This window comes from Suncus etruscus, chromosome 1 (assembly GCF_024139225.1).
Source record: "Suncus etruscus isolate mSunEtr1 chromosome 1, mSunEtr1.pri.cur, whole genome shotgun sequence".
NCBI lineage: Eukaryota > Metazoa > Chordata > Mammalia > Eulipotyphla > Soricidae > Suncus > Suncus etruscus.
Genome location: NC_064848.1, coordinates 151,931,120 through 151,945,632, shown reverse-complemented (window position 1 = coordinate 151,945,632; position 14,513 = coordinate 151,931,120). Strand labels below are relative to the sequence as shown.

The following is a 14,513-nucleotide window of genomic DNA, read 5'->3' as shown; positions in this document are numbered from 1 at the left end:
AGCTTCTGAAGCAAGAAATACTTTGTTGATAATTACCTGATATGTTTTTAGGAAGGTTTTGTTTTGTTTTGTTTGGTTTTTGGGTCACACCTGGCAGCGCTCAGGGGTACTCCTGGCTCTTTGCTCAGAAATCGCTCCTGGCAGGCTTGGGGGACCATATAGGTTGCCGGGATTCAAACCAATGACCTTCTGCATGAAAGGCAAACCCCTTACCTCCATGCTATCTCTCTGGCCCGGAAGGTTGTATTTTTATTCATTGATTTATTGGTTTGGGGACCACATCTGACTGTGCTTAGAGGTTACTCCTGTCTCTTTGCTCAGAAATTGCTCCTGGAAGGCTCAGGGGACTACATAGGATGTCAGGAATCAAACCTGGGATTGTCCTGGGTTGCCACATGCAAGGCAAATGCCCTACCACTGTGCTTTTGCTCTGTTCCCAGGTTGTATTTTAAAGAATAATGTTATTTGGTAATCTTGGTACTTGAATTACTATATAAAACATAGTTGGAAAATGATTGAGAAGCATTAATTTAAGATATTTATCAAGTCTTTGATAAAATGTTATTTCTGGGGATGGGTTTGTATTTCTAGAAGATCTTAGCCTGTGGATTGATAGACTGAGTAAAGAAGGTGTCCCTTAGCCGTGAAGGTGAGCATCCCTATATCTGTTGAGGGTCTCAGTAGGGCAGAAAGGTAGAGGAAGAGTGAATTCACTCTCTCTGCCTGAACTGATACATTTCTATTCTCCTGACCTCACGCACACTCTTTGACCTTAAATGACAATTACGGCTTTCATAGACTCCACTTTTCAGATGGCAGATGGTGGGATATCTCAGTCATTTGAAATTATTTGAAAACCAATTCCTGATTTTAAAAAAAGTTTCTTTTGGATACCTATAAAAATCTGTTTCATTGTTCTTTTTGAACTCTGATTTATGCTAGATTCTATTCGTTAGAATCAGCATTATGTCTATAAGTATTAGTATAGATTAAGCTATTTCTCTGGAGAAGATTAAATCATGCTAGTATATTAGAGTAATAGGATACTGAAGTCTTTGAGGGAAGACCTGGCAGACTAGGAAATGTGACTCTACAATAAAAGATTACCTCATATTCTCTTTAGTGATGCTTAGGATTAATTCCAATATGGAAAACATTTAGTAAATACTAGGAGGGTTACATAATTATACCCTATAGCAACCTACAGAATCAAATTATTTTTATTTAAATATACTTACTTATTTTGCAGAATAATTATTTAAAAATTAGGGCCAGAGTGATAGTGTGATAATACAGTTGGTAAGACATTGCCTTGTATGTAGCCAATCTGGGTTCAATCTCTGGCACCATATAAAGTTCCTCAAGCTCTATCAGGAATGACCCCTGAACACAGAGCCAGAACTAAGAGCTGAATACTGCTGATTATGGCACAAAACCCTCCAAATCATAATCAAATAAAGTAGAAACATTTTTGGAATACTTATCTCAGGCTTAATATATCTGTCCTCTGTCCCCAGAATATAATGAAAAGAAGGAAAGGAACTGAGTGGAAGAGAAGACACACAAATATGAAAGGATGGGATTCAGAGGCCAAGTGGTCTCAGATGCATTGCTAGTGTTAAAAAGGACAGAACTAAATATTCAATCCAAAGGCAACAACAATGGAATTAAGAGACCCAAATTTTAACAATCTAAACTTAAAATGGAACTGTTATACTGGCAGGCTGGGGGATAGGGGGAGTGGTAATGGGGTGTAATTGAGGAACATTGGTAGAAGGAGGTGGACAACTGGTGGTGGGATTGGCCCTGATTCATTGTATGTCTGAAACCTAACTATGAAGAACTTTATAAATTACAATGGTTTCAATAAAATTAAAATTAAAAATAAAAAATATAAATATTTTCTATAATGTCTTTATATATCAAGGCATGATAGAGTTGCTGGAGAGATGACTTAGAAAACCAGATAACAGTTTTTGCATACAGGGAATCTGGGTTAGATCACCCATATTTCATGCTGCCTTGACCACTGCACACCAAGCCAAGAGTAGTGCTTAAGACCCATTAATGTCTAACTTCACCCTAAAAACAAAAGACATAATGGAAGTAATACTCCATAATTTCATCTTTGTTTCTAGTCAGTATTATATATGCTAAACATTTTCAATTTTTTTTATTTTTAGTGAAGCAAGATAGTTTCATTGAATAAAATTTTTGAGAAGAGTGTGTGAGACAAAGAAATGTATTTAAAAGATAACAAAGGGGGCTGGAGAGATAGCATGGAGGTAAGGCGTTTGCCTTTCATGCAAGAGGTCATCGGTTCGAATCCCAGCATCCCATATGGTCCCCCGTGCCTGCCAGGAGCAATTTCTGAGCATGGAGCCAGGAGTAACCCCTGAGCACTGCCGGGTGTGACCCAAAAACCACAAAAAAAAAAAAATAAAAATAAAAGATAACAAAGGCTTTTACAGAGTTGAAAAAGCTGAAAAACATTTAATTTTGCATAAATACAATTTTGCATAAATACAGTATTTGAAACTCTGAACCATTATATCCAGGACTTAGCATATTCTACTCAACTGTTATTTGAATTATATGGTATCACAAAAAGTGTTGAGAAAATCATCTTTGTTCATAAAATTTGTTTCCACACACCATATCTCAAGATCTGAGATCTTTAATATATTCATATGTATAACTGAAATATATATAATTTCATTATAGGCAAAGTACATTTTATTCTAATTTGTTCTTATATTTGTTAAGAATGGACATTTTGTCTTGTGTATGTGTGAGTTTGTGTGTGTGTGTGTGTTGTGATGAGGGAACAGTGCTTAGTTGCTAAGCCTGGCTTTCTGCTACTGGTGGTACTCAAGGGAGTTTATAGGAGGAGATCAAATCTAACATCTTGGATATGAAACATATGCTAAACCTGTTGTACTCCCCTCTATTTTTGTTTTATGTTAGCCATTTGTCAGGAAGTCACTGAAGAGGGAATGCTCACTTGGGAGATATTGTTGGCTATACTCCCTAGATAAGCCTGATGGTAGGGACCTAAAACTGTTGAGTTTATTCTAATGATGGGAAAGGGTAGTGAGGAGGAGGAAGACCAGAAGACGTAGGCTCTGAGATGAGGGAGCCAGTGCTATAGAATATGGAGACAACAACTGCTTACTCTTAAGGCACCTGGCACTATTGAGGGCTCCAATCTTGGTACCCAATAGACCTCTGAGTGTGCTTTGAGATTTTGAGTAAAGAGTACCCTCAAAGAAGCCAAAATGCTAATACATTACTCTGATTTGTAAAAAATATATATAATTTGGTCATTCAGATGACCAAAATTAAATTTATCAAACGTATTTGTTCTTTATTTATTTGTTCATACTGGGTCAAGAGGTATAAAATTCCCCAAGCTTAAGAATGAGAAAGGTGTATTATGAGAATGAGGTGACTTTCGAAAGCTCCTAAGGATGGGTGGGAGTTAGTGAGCTGGAAAACCAGCCTTGAAATTATAGGTTGGATCACACAGTCCATGCCCAGACTTCTGTTCATAGACAAACTCGACAGTTTTAGGTCCCTACCATGAGGCTTATTTAGGGAATATAGCCAAGTGAAGGGAATATATCTCCAAGTGAGCATTCCCTCTTCACACATATGTCAATGGCCAATGAGTTAAGCAATTGTACCCAAATAATGAGGCCTTCATTAAAATCCAAGAGAATAGGGTTCAAAAAGCTTCTGGGTTAATTAACATGTGGTGATTTGGGAGAATGGCTGGTTTGCAGGGGCTTGGACATTTTATGCACCTCTACCCTCTTATTCCATCCATGACTTTCACTGGACTGCTCCTAAGTTACATAATTATGTAGTAAGTCAGTAATTTGTTTTATAAATAGACTTTCTGAGTTCTGTGGTTTTCTCTAAATAAATACATTTATTATTTATAATAAATTATAGATAAATAATAAATTAATAAATTAAATAAATAAAACCTAGGAGGGGATATGGGAACCTCTTATTTGTAGCCATTTGATGAATAATAAGATAATTATAATAGGGGCCGGTGAGATGGCGCTAGTGGTAAGGTGTCTGCCTTGCAAGCATTAGCCAAGGAACGGATCGCGGTTTGATCCCCCGGCATCCCATATGGTTCCCCCCAAACCAGGGGTGATTTCTGAGCGCAAAGCCAGGAGTAACCCTGAGCATCAAATGGATGTGGCCCAAAAAACCAATAAAAATAATCATAATAATAATTTCATAAGATTAAGATATTAACAACAAGATAATAAGCTGGGCCTATGACTGATATCCAGGATTTAAGGTTGAGGATTATGAATATCTCCAGTCCACAGATCACAGTCTGGACTGGCAACCAGCATCCAGAGTAGAGGCTGGTCCGGGAGACAGTTCTTAACTTGTGTGACCAGCTGCTGCTGCTAAGTGGACAATGTAGGCGCTGAACTGAATTACTGGGTATCTTACAGGGTTTTGAAGATTGCTTCTTGATCTGGGGAAGCCTGCACACACTTAAGCCAAAATAGGGTCCTGGAACCCCTTTCAACAAGGTGTTCTGGAGATTGCCTATTAAGTACAAATAGAGCAGTGACTTTGAATAAATAACTAGAGCTGTTTATTGTGAGAAGGGGGGAGGGTCCCAAGGTTTTATCAGGGCTTGTCCTGCAGAGGAGTGGGGGGAATGATGAGTGGGAAGAATTTTCCAAGCCCTTAGTAACCCCTGTCATCTCCCATGCTCCCTTGCTCTGCTTCAGCTGGTCAGTATAAGCAGTATCGAGTTTAACTGGACACATGCTCAGTCATACCCTGCTTCTCTCCAGCCTTCTCTCCACTGGCCTCCAGTCTTGGCTTGTCCTGGGTATGGGACTAATCAGAAGACATAGCAAGTATGTGCCAAACTGGTAAGTTGCAAAATCTACCTGGCTTTATATTTTGTCCCTTGCAGAGACCTTGGCGTTTCCATAAAAGACAAAGTTGGACTGCTTCCTGCTTCTTGCACACAAGCTTCCTGAGGATAACAGGGGCTGGGAGTATGACCAGAGCCACTCTTCTCCCACACCTCAGGTGGACAGGATAGATGTGACCCAAGAATATGAACCCAGATACTAGGGAAAACACGACCCAGAAATATAAGCTCTAATTACATGAGGTTTATTTTGTGGGAAAAATACTTTTGAGGCTTCTGAAGGCACTTGAGAGTATGAGGCACAGAAGTAAAAGTATCCATGAGAGTCGGAATACATGCTGTCTCACATAAACTCCTCCGAAACACCCCAAGAATGGGAAAGTTAGGGAATTAGTGTCCTAGTGCCCCACAGTGGAGGAGGAGCAAGCAGATGGGTTTCTTTTGACACCAGTCTGTTTCTTCCTCTGGGCATCCTTATAGCTTGGCATTCATCGCTTGAGGCACAGGGCCCATCCACTTCTCTCCTGGGTGCAGAAGAAGCCCCAGTCAAAGCCTGGCTGAACAGCCCCAGGAGTTCTGGAGAAAGCTGAACATCTCCCCTCATCCAGCATAGCATACCTGGATGATACAAGCAAGGCTTCCTTGCTAGGATTGCCCACCACTTTCTGTACTGAATTTATTCTGGACCACTGATAAAATGGGGCAGAGTCATGGGCAGCTCAGAATGAACCTGGAACTTACCTAACAAAAAGGCCAGCAACTCCATCCGGTCAGAGCCAAACAGCATGTGGGTCTTGCCATCCACATGGGCCACAGTGAAGGGCAGCCCAAAGGCCTAGAGAAGACAGTTCAAAAACAGGGAGGAAGGGGATGAAGGCCTCAAAACAGTCTGAGATTACAGAAGCCAAGTGGAAAAGGTTGGTGAAGTCCAGAGTTCTAAAGAGAGTTTTGCATTCCTGAGATGCTCCCCTGTTCCTCAATATCCCTATTCTGAACCCACACCCCTTTCCTTAGGCTCAGGGCAAGATAGGGAAGGACTCAGGATTGCCTGGATGCATGCAGTGATCCATGGTATACATGGTGAGGAACAGTTTTTATACAGGACAGTGGGTACCCAGACTCCATCCATCTTCAGCATGAGTTTGGGGAAAAAAGTGCAAGAATCACTCACCCCATACTTGCAGGCTTTCATAGTGGTTTCCTTGAGTTGGTTCTTCACTTCTGCTGTTGAGATCATTTCCAGGAGCTTTCGGGCTTGTTCTGAAGACATGCCAGCCTTTTCTGCAGCCTGAAGAGGTGTGGAAGGGCACTCTCTATATCTGCACACACTCAGGCCTTTGTATAGTAAAAGTCCAAGTTTCCCTGACAAGGCCTTTTCCCACCCACCAGCCGAGAGGAGCAGTGCTTTCTTTCTTCAAGATCTTGAGACTGATGGAAAAGGCAAGTAAACTGAGGGTGAAAGTCACAGAAATGAAACCTCTGAGGCTAATTTGCAGAACTTACTCACCCCTTCATTATGAGTAAACCCAAGTCTAGAGGTGGTAGATGACTGGTCAGTGTCTAAGTGCTAGTACAAGTCTTTGTCTTTACAGTTTGTATTTTATTTTATTTTATTTTTTTTATTTTTGGGCCACACCTGGTGGTACTCAGGGGTTACTCCTGGCTATCTGCTCAGAAATAGCTCCTGGCAGGCACGGGGGACCACATGGGACACCAGGATTCAAACCAACCACCTTAGGTCCTGGATTGGCTGCTTGCAAGGCAAACACCGCTGTGCTATCTCTCTGGCCCTGTATTTTTTGACTTCTCAGAATCCATCAATATTGCATGTTCCTTTAAAGTAGAAACTAAGTTCTAAGAGCTGGAGAAGTTTCTGGGGGTTAGGGGTTATTACCAAGGCCTGATGCTACCTTTCTGGTTTCCAAAGATGACAAAGACTTCATTTTAGGTGTTGTTGGTATACTTTGGGATCTGAGATTCTCAACTTGGGATGCTGATTCGAATCTATCTAGGGAGATTAAAAGAAAATCCCAATTCAATGGCCATGCTTTTGAACTGGGTTCTTTAATCACTAGTCAGGAAACTGGTGAATCCTAGGAATATATCCCAGGAGTCCAAAAACACAATGCATAAAATCCCCCTGCACTCCTTTGTTCATTGCAGCACTATTCACAATAGCCAGAATCTGAATCCCAAGAACAGGCAAGTGGATAAAAAAAAAAAATTGTGGTACATCTGCAGAATGGAATACTATGAAGCTGTTAAGAAAATAAAGTATTGAAATTTGCTTATACATGGATAGATATAGAGAATATTATGCCAAGCAATAACAGCCAGAGTGAGAGGGATAGACATAAAGTATTGAACTTATTTGTGGGATATAAAAAAGATACTATGGCAATAATATCCAGATACAATAGAGATGAGAGTCATAAGGACCAGCCTATGGTAGGAAGCTTGTCACAAAGAGCCAGAGAATGCAATTGAGTCAGATGGGACACTGTAACAATGATAGTTGAAAATTATCACTCTGGGCAAAAACTACATACTGAAAGGAGATAAAGCTATATGTATGATAATTCCTTCAGTAATAATATTGAAAAACAGTATCTAAAAGGAAAAAAGGGGAGGAGGGGTCTGTTACAGAGGCAGTCACAAAGGCAGGGGCAGGACATGAAAGAAAGTGGCAGGAAATGTGCGCAGGTGAAGGGTATTGTACATTGTGTGACTGAAACACAATCATGAACAACTTTGTAACTATATATCTTAAGATGATTCAATTAAAGAATTTATAAAAAATTTAAAACATCAAAGGAAGAAAAGAGACTGGGTGAAGTTCTATATGTATAAGGAAGATTGAAAACCATGGGCCTATTGCCTTGGCTATAACTTGGCTATATGCTGCTCACAGGTTTATAAAGGTTCTTTCAATGTGTCAAAGCAATTTTCTCTTCTTCTAGCTCCAGCTTGTGTATCCTTTCTGAGGCATCATAGATGCTAATGACACAGGCATTTCTGTGTGGTAGCACTTAGGGTGAATCCTGGTGATTATTAATATGCAGGTCTATGTACCTGCTTCATCCACCGAGGGAAAAGTACCAAATCAGGATGGGCATTTGAAGAGATCTGGTCTTTGACTTTGTTAAGAGAGAAACATGTTATAGATTAAATGTTCTATCATAGGGTTTTGGAAAAGTTGCACAGAATCTACTTAGCTGAGTGGAATGCTGCATTAAAACTAAGAATTCTGGGCCCGGAGAGATAGGCACAGTGAGTGTTTGCCTTGCAAGCAGCCGGTCCAGGACCAAAGGTTTGAAATCCCAGTGTCCCATATGGTCCCCTGTGCCTGCCAGGAGCTATTTCTGAGCAGACAGCCAGGAGTTACCCCCTGAGCATCGCCGGGTGTGGCCCAAAAAACCAAACCAAACCAAAACAAAACAAAAAACTAAGAATTCTACTTTTATAGGATCTAAAATGGCACAGAAAATGGACCAAGTAGAGAAGATATGGGGGATTTCGGAACTATGCTATTTCTATTCTTCTAGTATCCTTTCTAGATTTTGACTATTAACTCTCTTGTTAATTGCCTCCCTCCTTGCACTTTGATATGCTGGTGAGGTTTGTAAAGCAGGAGTCGTAAGGGGCCAAGACTTAGGCAAGATGCCTCTTTCCATCTGCCTACATACGTTGGGGAATGCTCCTTTCTTTTATCATGTCTCCCCATGGAGGAAATTGTATTTCCTTTTCTCACTTTCTTTCTTTCCTTTTCTTTCATCAAACAATTTCTCCCCATGGAGGAAACTGTACTTCCTTTTCAATATCATGATCTTCTGCAAGACCCAACCAGACCTCTAACCCCCTTCAAAGGGGACATCTCTGTCCCCTTCAAACAAAATGGATCTTAGGTTTCCCACTGAGTAAAGTGGTAGAATGCAGAACACTCACAGCCATGATACTCTGGGGCTCCGTGATATCTTCATCCTGAGGAGGAGAGAAATATCAGTAGGAAGAGGTGACAGGTGAGGGGAGGGGAGGGACCTGTGAGTGCAACCAAATTACCCAGCATCTCCCCCCCAAGTAGGTTCCTAGAACCCTGCAGTGCTCACCCGTGACCAGACACGCAACCAGAGTTCCCTGGACACTTTCTCCAGCATCTCGGGATGCTTCATGTTCACAGCAGTGAGGAAGCGCATGGCCGACAAACTTCCTGTGGACAAAGGTACTAAGGGGGACCCCTCTAGGGTGCCTCCCTGGTCTCCTCTCCTATCTCCCTCTCTCCTCCTTTCTCATAGCAGGTCTCACAACTTTGCTCAGTGCCCCACAAAGACCGCTTCCTCCCCAACAACGCAGTTTCCCACCTCGAAACTCTCTGCTTCCATCTTAACCTTTTCTAGTATCACAGACAGAAATCCTTGGGGCTATTGAGGGGAACCTGGAAATGCTGTCCCTGGAGCTTGATGGTCATTTAGCAAGTATTTGCCTCTGCGGGGAAGCATAGCTGGTGGCTTGTTTCCTGAAAGAGAAAAGCACGCACACAGATGAGACTGCCCCCTGGCCCCCCAGAGGATTATAGGTGTGGGGGATTCAGATCTGGGATTGAACTAGATTACTTTATGTGGGTGCCACAGGAAAAGCCTTAGCTGTGGGCCGCTCCCCGTTTGTTGTTGTTTGTTGTTGTGTTATTTGTTTTGTTACATTTTTGGAGACCACACCCCATTGGTGTTCAGGGTTTACTCCCGGTTCTGCACTCAGGAATCTCTTCTGGTGTGCTCCGGGGACCATTGGTGATAATGAAGATGGAACCAGGGTCAGCAAGGGACTTTGGCTCCGCCCCCAAGGGGCATGTTACTCTGGCCCATGGAATCTGCCTCTTCTCTGGTCCTCCCCAGCCTCCACATACCACTGTCTTGCATGATGCCTGCAATGAGGGGAGGGGGCGCAACTGCAGGTTAACAGTCCAGATGTTCTTATAGCGACACAGGACCTGAGGGAAGCAGAGCACAAGGGGCCAGTGTTAAGAGACAGGAAAGTGTCTGGGCTTCTTGGTTAGCAGTCAGGGGGACAGGCAAGTCTCCCAGGGAATCCTGTGCTCCTGGATGCCCACGCAGTGTCTCTGCTCTGTGCTGAGAAGCTGATCTTGGGACCTTTGCTCTAGAAACAGTTTCTACACTTGCAGCTCTCCCACAAGCCAAGGGCTAAGGGCCCAGAGGAGTCAAAGATTTCTCCTGATTCTTTTGTCAAAATGTAAATTTTTCTGTTTTAAGCCACATTCCACGGTGCTCTGGGGTGCTCAGGGTCTCTTCTGGGAAGGCTCAAGAACTTTAACGGATGCCAGAGATTGCAGGCAGCTCCCCTGCGTGCAAAGCTGGCATTTTACCCCTGCACTAACTTTCCAAGCCTGTCTCCTGGAACCTTGCAGACATCCCTCTTGCAAACCTATGGGACTCAGGGGTCGGAGAGATAGCACGGAGGTAGAACATTTTGCCTTGCATGCCAGAAGGACGGTGGGTTCAAGTCCCGCATCCCATATGGTCCCATAAGCCTGCCAGGAGCGATTTCTGAGCATAGAGCCAGGAATTACCCCTGAGCGCTGCCGGGTGTGATCCCAAAACACCAAACAAACAAACACCTATAGGACTCTGTAGACTTAAACTTTTAACTATCTAAATTCAAAAGCGGCCTGTTACATTTGGCAGGGAAGTTGACACTGTGGTGGAAAGGGGCCCTGACTCGTTATATCTGAAATTCAACTATGAAGGATTCTGTAGATCACAATTGTTTTAATAAAATATAACTAAAAATTGTATTGCATGGAAACACATTTATTTGTATGCTGTGTGAAACTTAGACTACATTTGAAAAAAAATAACCTAAAAATGTAAAATACCAAGTCATTGAGAAAACTGTAACGTAACCTAAACTTTAACAATCTAAACTCAAAGGGACCTGCTACACTGGCAGACCAGGGGGCAAAGAGTGGTGGTATAAGATGCACTCTGGGTCCATTGGTGGAGGGAGGTTTACACTAGTGGTGAAAAGGGCCCTAACTCACTGTATATCTGAAATTCAACTATGAAGGGCTCTGTAGATCACCATTGTTTCAATAATTATAATAATAAAACAGCTGGGGCCGGGCGGTGGCGCTGGAGGTAAGGTGCCTGCCTTGCCTGTGCTAGCCTAGGACGGACCGCGGTTCGATCCCCCGGCGTCCCATATGGTCCCCCAAGAAGCCAGGAGCAACTTCTGAGCGCATAGCCAGGAGTAACCCCTGAGCGTTACAGGGTGTGGCCCAAAAACTAAAAAAAAAATAATAATAATAATAAAACAGCTATGAGACCAGTAAGCACTAAGTGACCTTCAACCCTGGCTCTCCAACGGCAGGTCAGATCCGGAAGCCCTCTCTGCCCGGAACCCAAGTCCCCTTGCCCTTGGCTCAAGCCGAGTTCCTTTCCCTCCCCCGTGTCACCCTCGAAGCCAAGCCAGGAGTAGGGGGGACAGCACGTCATAAAAGAGCTCCAGGGTCCGCGGCAGGGGGTCCCATGGTGGGGCTCTGGAAGGAACTGCGGCAAACTCCCTGATGCAGCGGAGCGACAACGCCCCTTTCCCGCCTGCCCCGGAGCCCCGCCTCTGTCTCTTGCCTCTTGCTCCTGCTCTGCGGGAGCCCTGCGCCCCGGGCCGGCCCAGTTGTCAAGGGCTGCTGGGCGCTGCAGTTGCGACCCAAGGGAGCTAGGGGGCTTGGAGGGCTTGGCTTAGCTGCTGCTCCGAGCCTCAATTTCTTCCTCATCCTTTCTGAAATTGGGGCTGGGGGCTGGAGAGTCTAGAAAGGATGTGAACACGTGGCATAAGGGGTTTGGCAAAGGTTAACCTGGCCCTTGTGGGGCTCATAGGGAACTGGGGCATAGGTTTCCCCAAACTCTGCCTGGCTAAGAGCCTGGCTCAACAGCCGCCACTGGTTTTTGATCTAACCTACTTGGTTTGGAGAGGAGACGCCTCAGAGTTGCAGGATTGCAGGAGGAAGATGGGTCCTTGGGGACTTGAGACAAGCCCTGTTTGTCTCAGGTTGGAATTTTTATTTTATTTTATTTTAACTTTTTATTAATATTTATTTGAGATCAAATGTGAATTACAAGTCTTTCACAGTATGTATTTCAGGTACATAGTGACAGTGACTTAGGGCCATTCCCATCACCAGTGTTGACTTCTCTCCACCATATTTCCTAGCATTAATCTCATACCTTCACCCATAGTCCCCTGGACTGCTAGTGTAATTTTTATTTGCTACAAAGAAAAAGAATATCGTGGGGCCTGAGAGGTACTGCCACCAGGTAGGGCCTTGCCTTGAAGTGACAAACCTGGGGTTCAGTCTCCAGCACCCCATATTACACCACCATATTACACTACATTACACCTCCAGGAGTAATTCCTTATTGCAGAGCTAAGAGTAATCCCTGAGCACCACCAGGGTGAGGCCCCAAATAAAAACAAACTAAAACCAACAAATTAGATTTCTTTCTTTCTTTCTTTCTTTCTTTTCTTTCTTCTTCTTCTCTTTCTTTCTTTCTTTCTTTCTTTCTTTCTTTCTTTTCTTTCTTTCTTTCTCTCTCTCTTCTCATCTCTCTTTCTTTCTTTCTTTTCTTTCTTTCTTCTTTCTCTCTCTCTCTTTCTTTTTTTTTTTCCTTTTTCTTACTCCCTCCCCTCTCTTCCCTTCCTTCCTTCCTTCCTCTCCTTCCTTCCTTCCTTCCTTCCTTCCTTCCTTCCTCCTTTCTTTTTCTTTCTTTTTCTCTCTTCTTTTTTTTTTCTTTCTTTTTGCTCAGGAGTTAACTCCTGGCTATGCACTCAAAAATCACTTTTGGCAGGCTCAAGGGACCATATGAGATAATGGGGTTGAATCAAATTAGGGTCAGCAGCGTGCAAGGCAAATGCACTACCCATTGTGCGTCACTCAAGCCCTTAGAATGTCTTTAGATGTCAAATTTTTACTGAAATTATTGTTGTTTGTTAATTTGGGTCCTATGACTTGTTTGCTTTGCTCAGGGATTACTCCTGACTCTGTACTCAGAGATTACTTCTGATAGTTCTGGGAGTAGGGATCCATATGTGCTGCCAGGAATTGAAACCAGGTCAGGACAAGAGTCCTACTTGCTGAACTATCTCTCCGGCCCCTGACATTATTTTTAACGTGAATATTTTTTAAGTCCTGGAAATACTTTATTATAACAAATTAAATTATTCAATTGAATCACTATGAGATAGTTACAGAGTTGTTCATGATTGAATTTCAGTCATACAATGTCCAACACCCATTTCTTCACCAGTACATATTTCCCATCACCAATGACCCCAATCTTCCTCCCACTATCCACCCAGCACTACTCCCTGTCTGTCTCCGTGGAAGACATTTTTTTCTTTTCTCTCGCTCTTCCATTTTCCCCCTCTTTTAGACACTGTGGTTTGCAATATTTAATATGCTTTATATAAAGTGAGTTATAACAATTTCAATTAATTTTTAAAATTAATTTTCTTTTGCAAAAATTTATTAAAAACAGTAAAAATGTACACATTTAAAAAAATTTTATGAGTTGGAATAAAACCCATAATGATAGATTCAACTTCTCTGTTGCAGTCAGTAGAAAACCATCAGGCTATCAAAATAGAAGTTAGAGTATAAACCTTTACCCAGAACAGAACATATAAAAGGGATTAAGAAATGTCCTCCTCACCCACTTGCAAGCTATATGACCATCACAGAAATGGAAAACTGACAATTTTCCCTCTAGTAATATTAATTCTGCAAGAATATTAAGCCAAAAGAAAATTAGCCCAATAAGATAGATTTTTATTTCATTTAAATTTAATTTTATTTGGGGTCCAAATCCAGAAATTCTCAGAGCTTACTCCTACACTTCTCCACTAAGGGATCACTCCTGCTGGAGCCCAGCAAACATATAGGGTGCTTGGGAGCTCAAATCCTGGGTCAGTTGTTTGCAAGTCAACTACCTTACTGTGCTATTGCTCCAGCTCCTAAAATTTTAATTTAAACTAGATCTTCACCTAATCATGTGGGGTCTGTTTGTTTTTGGCTACACTCATCTGTATATAGGACTTACTCCTGGCTTTGCTCAGGGATCACTCCTGGCAGGACTTGGGGAATGGGGTGCCAGTGTATGACAAATACCTTACAAATTATCTCCCTGGTGAGGTAGTAATTAAACTCCTAGGGGAGTATTCTGAAGCTATATCAATGTCCATATCTTTCCTTTCCTCCCACATCTTTTTGCAGAGAGCCTGGCTCAGCTGCAGCTCTGACTGCATCTCACTGTGGCATTGGAATGTTTTGTTTTTTTTTTTCTATATGTTATTGATTGGAATTCTTCCAAAAGAAGAGTTATCTTATGTATTCATTCATCATATTTTCAAAGACTTATGCATATTTATTTTAAAAACTGTAGAAGGGTAAAAACATTGATCTGAGTCTCTGCATTCTGCCTCCATTAATTAATATTATTATTAATATTATTATTCACTTTACTGACTCCTTTATCATATTTATATATTATTCTATGCTATTAATATATTATGTTATTACCTTCAT

General features: G+C 42.2%; 2 protein-coding genes across 2 annotated transcripts in view; both read right to left on the bottom strand.

Annotated features, from left to right (window-relative positions):
• The window catches only part of TMEM139 (transmembrane protein 139), a 22,310-nt gene extending 17,052 nt beyond the window's left edge, over positions 1 to 5,258 (bottom strand). Inside the window, exon 1 of the mRNA XM_049785336.1 lies at positions 5,187 to 5,258. Coding sequence (XP_049641293.1) covers positions 5,187 to 5,258 — 72 coding nt within the window. The remainder of the gene's footprint in view (positions 1 to 5,186) is intronic.
• On the bottom strand, positions 5,146 to 14,513 carry GSTK1 (glutathione S-transferase kappa 1). The gene is given in 12 exon segments (XM_049785264.1): positions 5,146 to 5,445; positions 5,663 to 5,756; positions 6,093 to 6,209; positions 8,867 to 8,902; positions 9,028 to 9,143; positions 9,326 to 9,380; positions 9,382 to 9,434; positions 9,822 to 9,855; positions 9,858 to 9,907; positions 11,391 to 11,412; positions 11,414 to 11,584; positions 14,508 to 14,513. Coding segments are annotated over 12 exon segments (804 nt in total). The 3' UTR covers positions 5,146 to 5,395.